At 23.3% G+C, this 4,964-nt stretch overlaps 1 protein-coding gene across 1 annotated transcript in view; it reads left to right on the top strand.

The window, feature by feature from the left end:
• The window catches only part of LOC117169087 (transcriptional adapter 1-like), a 27,714-nt gene extending 23,334 nt beyond the window's left edge, over positions 1 to 4,380 (top strand). The window contains exons 5-6 of the mRNA XM_033355205.1: positions 764 to 923; positions 4,124 to 4,380. Coding sequence (XP_033211096.1) covers positions 764 to 923; positions 4,124 to 4,255 — 292 coding nt within the window. The 3' untranslated portion in view covers positions 4,256 to 4,380. The remainder of the gene's footprint in view (positions 1 to 763; positions 924 to 4,123) is intronic.
• Positions 4,381 to 4,964: the final 584 nt, after the last annotated feature.

The following is a 4,964-nucleotide window of genomic DNA, read 5'->3' as shown; positions in this document are numbered from 1 at the left end:
TTTTTAACCAACCGAGATGAATTTTGAACCAAAAATATAATATTAGACTTTTCAATAACAAAATCAATTTTTAATTAAAAATAGTTGAATTTCCTTATTGCTTTTATTCATTTAGTTTTGTTTTTGATTTAAAAAAAAAAAGAGAAAAAGATGAAGTATCGTGAAAACAGGGGATTCATATTACATGAATCATATAATAGAATATATTTTAACCGAGATCATATATTCACAACAACAGCAACAACAAATTTCAACCAAATACATGAATTTTCAAGCCGATAGTAGAATTTTCAACTAAAAAAGATCAATTTTAAATAAAGAATTCAATATTTACATTTTAAAAATTAATATTCAAACTAAATTGAACGAATCTTTGATAAAACAGTTTAATTTCCAAAGAAAGATATGAATTTTCAACCAAAAAAATTAATTTTTAACAAAATAATTCAACTTTCAAACATGTAGTTTAATTTTTGGCCAAGGCGGTGATTTTTTAAATAATAGTTGCATTTTCAACATCATTTTTAACCAACCGAGATGAATTTCAAACCAAAAAATAATATTAGACTTTTAACAACAAAATTAATTTTTAATTAAAAATAGTTGAATTTCTTTATTGCTTTTATTCATTTAGTTTTGTTTTTGATTTTAAAAAAAGAGAAAAAGATGAAGTATCGTGAAAACAGGGGATTCATATTACATGAATCATATTACATGAAATAATTGATAAAAAAATTGCGAATTTTGTTTTTCTTTTGCACAGTGGACCAACAACTATCGAAACAGAAGGGCAAATGCCTGCAGTAAAACCGAGCGTGGAAGAAGCCGAACAAGCGACAGCTTTCTCTCTCGCATGTGCATCGCAAACTATTCTTCCATCTCCGCCTCCAGTTTCTGTGGCTGATTTGCAGAAAATATTAAAGGTAGAGTATTTTTGAAACAAAAAAATAGACCTCTAGACATGTTTTTCAGGTCTCGGACTCATTTTAAAAATGGAGGAAATGACAGAAATTTTATTTTTTTTTTTTTGACCGGGAAGAAGATTGTTATTTTATCAAATGTAAATATAAGGAAATAAAATATTTTTTAAATGGATCTCTATTTTAAATATTGAAAATCGAACGAGAATTGATTTGACAAAATGGTTCTTAATCCCTTCAAAATTTATGAATTTCGAGATTGAAACTTTATAAACTGTTCCCAACTGAACTTTAAATTAATTTAAATTCAATTTTATTTTTTGTAGACATTGCTCACTTTTTTTGTTAGAAATTAGCAGGATTTTCAAAGATTTTAAGTGATTTGCAATTTTGTTTTGGAATTCAACCTGAATTCTGACTAATTTACCCTCAATTCTTCGGAATCCCCTTGAATTTTTTGAATTCAATTTAATTCTTCTAAATTTACTTAAGTCTACTTAAGTCAATGGATTTAAAAAAATCATATTATTTAATTATTTTCAATTCACTTGATTGCTGTGGAAATTCAGCTTTATTTTTTATTAGTTTGTCATCAAATTCTTCTCATTTCTCTTAAATTCTTCTAAATTTACTCAAATTTTACTGAAATAAATTGATTTTTTCGATTTCTTTTCAATTTTTCCAATTTATTTAAATTCTTTTTAATTTTTGTGGTCATTAGTCAAGTTTTTGGTTAAATATCAGTAGGATTTTTAAAGATTTGAAACGATTTAAAAGTCTTTATGTAATTCACCCTGTATTCTTATTAATATAGCCTAAATTCTTTGGAATTCATTTGCATTTTTTGAATTCACTTTAATTCTTCTAAATTTTCCTAATTCTACTTAAATTGATGGATTAAAAAAAAATTATATTATTCAATGATTTTCAGTTCACTTCATTGCTTTGTAAACTCAGCTTGATTTTTCATGAAAGTCTTCTCATTTCTCTAAAATTTTATTGGAATAAATGTATTTTTTCGATTTCTTTTAAATTTTTCCAATTCATTTAAATTCGTTTGAATTATTTTGTAGTTATTAGTCACTCTTTTGGTTCAATATTAGTAGGATTTTTCAAAATTTGAAACGATTTGAAATTCTTTTTTTAATTCACCCTGAATTCTTATTAATTTACCCTAAATTCTTTGGAATTCATTTTAATTATTTTCAATTCACTTGATTGCTTTGTAAATTCAGCTTGATTTTTCATTAATTTCTTCTAATTTCTCTTAAATTCTTCTAAATTCACTAAAATTTTACTGAAAGAAATGGATTTTTTCGATTTTTTTTCAATTTTTCGAATTCATTAAAATTCTTTTAATTTGTTTTATTGTAATTAGTCACTTTTTCTGGTTAAAAATTAGTAGGGTTTCAAAGATTTTAAATGATTTAAAATTCTTTTTGGAATTCACTCGAAATTCTTCTAAATTCTTTGGAATTCTGTTGAATTTTTATAGTTTCTTTGAATTCACTTAATTTTTTTTAGCTTATTTCAAAGTTCCTGATTTCGATCAAGTTTTTTCATATTTTTATATTGATTTCAATTCATTTGATTTTTTTTATTCAACTTAAATTAAAAAAAATTTCCCCGTCCATTTGAATTCTTTTGAATTCAGACTTATGAATTTATCCTAAATTTGTTTTATCATCCTTTGATCGCTTTTGAACTTTGAATGTTACAGTTTTAATTGTCCTTTTAAAAAAATAATTTAATTTCTAAAAGAATATGTTGAATTTTGATGTATAAATAACAATTGAGCACCTATTATTTTTTGAAAAATTTGAGTAATTTTAAGAGATTTTTAGAAATTTTTAAAAGATTCGAAATCCGTTTCAAATTGAAAATGATTTTTCATTTTGAAAAATAATTTCAAGAGAATATTTAAAAAGATTTAAAAAGATTTTCAAAACTGTTCAAAAAGAATATGGAAGATTTTAAGGACATTTTTTTAAATTTCAGAATTTTCTAAAAACTGTAGGAAAAATTCGATTCACTTTAAAAGATGTTTAGAAGTTCGAAAAAAAATTCAAAAATAATTTTAAATTTGAAAAAACTTGAGCAAATTCTAGTTTTTTCAAGATTTTAAAATAAAATTTTCAAGCCTTTCAAGGATTTTTAAAATAATTTTAGCCGAAAAAAATTATTTTTCAAATAGAAATTTAGTTTTCAAGCTAGAATGATGATTTTCAAACTAAAAAATATTTTTCAATTTGAACCAAGTAAATGAATCTTCAAATAAAAATAATCAATTTGTTAGCAAAAAATGGAATACTAACATTTTCAATTTAAAAATTTAATTTTTTACGAAAAAAAACGAAGTTTCAACAAAAGAGTTGAATTTTAACGAAAAAAATTAATTTTCAACTCAAATTTTACATCTTCACCAAAAATAGATGAATGTTCAATTTAAATTAGTACCTTGTATTTTCTACGTTTTTATTTTTATTGAACATTTGAATACAACATTTTTGAATCCAAAAACTTTTCAGCTTCAATTTTGAAAGTTTAAAATTCAAGAGTTCTACTTTTAGTGCTTTAATTTCTTGTATTTTGTATTACTTTAAACGGCAAAATGTGCAAGTGTTCCAAATCTTCAAAAATCTACATTTTTTAAATTTCTGAAGAATACTTATAATTTTGAAACTTGCCAAAATCTACAAAAATATAAATTTTAATTTTTTTGGAATCTTTCTAAAATATTTTTTAAAAATTGTCAAGACATCTAAATATATTATAAAATAGTGTCCTGAAAATCTTCCAGATTCTTTTTTGCAATTTTGGAAATATTTCGGAATGTTGAAAGATCTTGTTAAACATGGTCTTAAAATAACTTTGGCAAAATAAAAAATGATTGAAAATGTTCACAGAAATCTTAAAAAGAAATTTCTATTCTCTTGAAACTTTAAAAAAAATTTTTAAAGCATTCAAGTTTTTTTGCTTAAAATCTTCAAAACTCTACATTTTTTTTTAAATTGTTAAAATCATTTTGAATTCAAAATTATTTATGTATTTTTTCAAAACTTTGGAAAAGGTTTTTTTATCTTGCAAAAATTGAAAAAGTTTGCTGTAAAAACTTTGACATTGCTAAAAAAAGTGCCAATAGTGTCATGAGTCCGAGCCCTGGTATTGACGAAAAATATAATATATTTCGAATTTGATTGCAGATTTATAAAAACCTCGTCTGTAATCACACGTTATATGCGACTAATGTAGAGCGTTCTTTTACGTATAATACTCATACGACTTGGGAGGACCTGGAAGCAAGAAAATTGCTGCGCCCAAGTTGCAAAAGTTAAACATTCTTCTACTTATATTTTGTAAATAATATTGGCCGTCAAATCTAAGTGTATTTAAGTTATAGTAGTGTCTATTTATAAACCTTTTTTAATTAAAAAAGCCTTTTGTCATTAAAGTCATGGAAGATTAAAGAATTAAAATTACATTTTAAATTTATTTATTTTAAAACCTAGTTATAATTAGAAATTAAATTCCGAGGGAAAACAACTCTTAAAAATAAAATCCGGATTGCATATATTAAGGTTTTTATTAAGGAATCAATTATTTATTCATAAATTAATTTATGAATGCATTATTATTATTTATGGATTTATTCATATAGATTTAATATGGATTTATTAATCTGGAATACATAAAATTATGGTCTAAACTAGACTCACGCGAATTTTCAGCCAAAAAGAATTACTTTACAACCAAAATTCTTGATTTTTCAACAAAATATATGAACTTTTAACCAGATAGTTAAATTTTCAACCAAATACTTATCAAATACTTGCATTTCCAACTAAAAAAGATCTATTTTATAAATAAAAAGGGACTTTCAATAAAATAGATGAATTTTAAACTATAAAAATTAATTGTCAAATAAATAATTGCATTTTCCTTTAAGTAGATAAACTTGAACCCGAAAAGACGAATTTTGAACAAATAAGTTAAATTCGCAACCAGAAAAATAAGTTTTCAACAAAATCGTTCAATTTTCTACAA

The sequence above is a fragment of the Belonocnema kinseyi genome, chromosome 3 (assembly GCF_010883055.1).
Source record: "Belonocnema kinseyi isolate 2016_QV_RU_SX_M_011 chromosome 3, B_treatae_v1, whole genome shotgun sequence".
NCBI lineage: Eukaryota > Metazoa > Arthropoda > Insecta > Hymenoptera > Cynipidae > Belonocnema > Belonocnema kinseyi.
The sequence above is the reverse complement of the archived record's forward strand: the minus strand, read 5'-3'. Positions and strand labels throughout refer to the sequence as shown.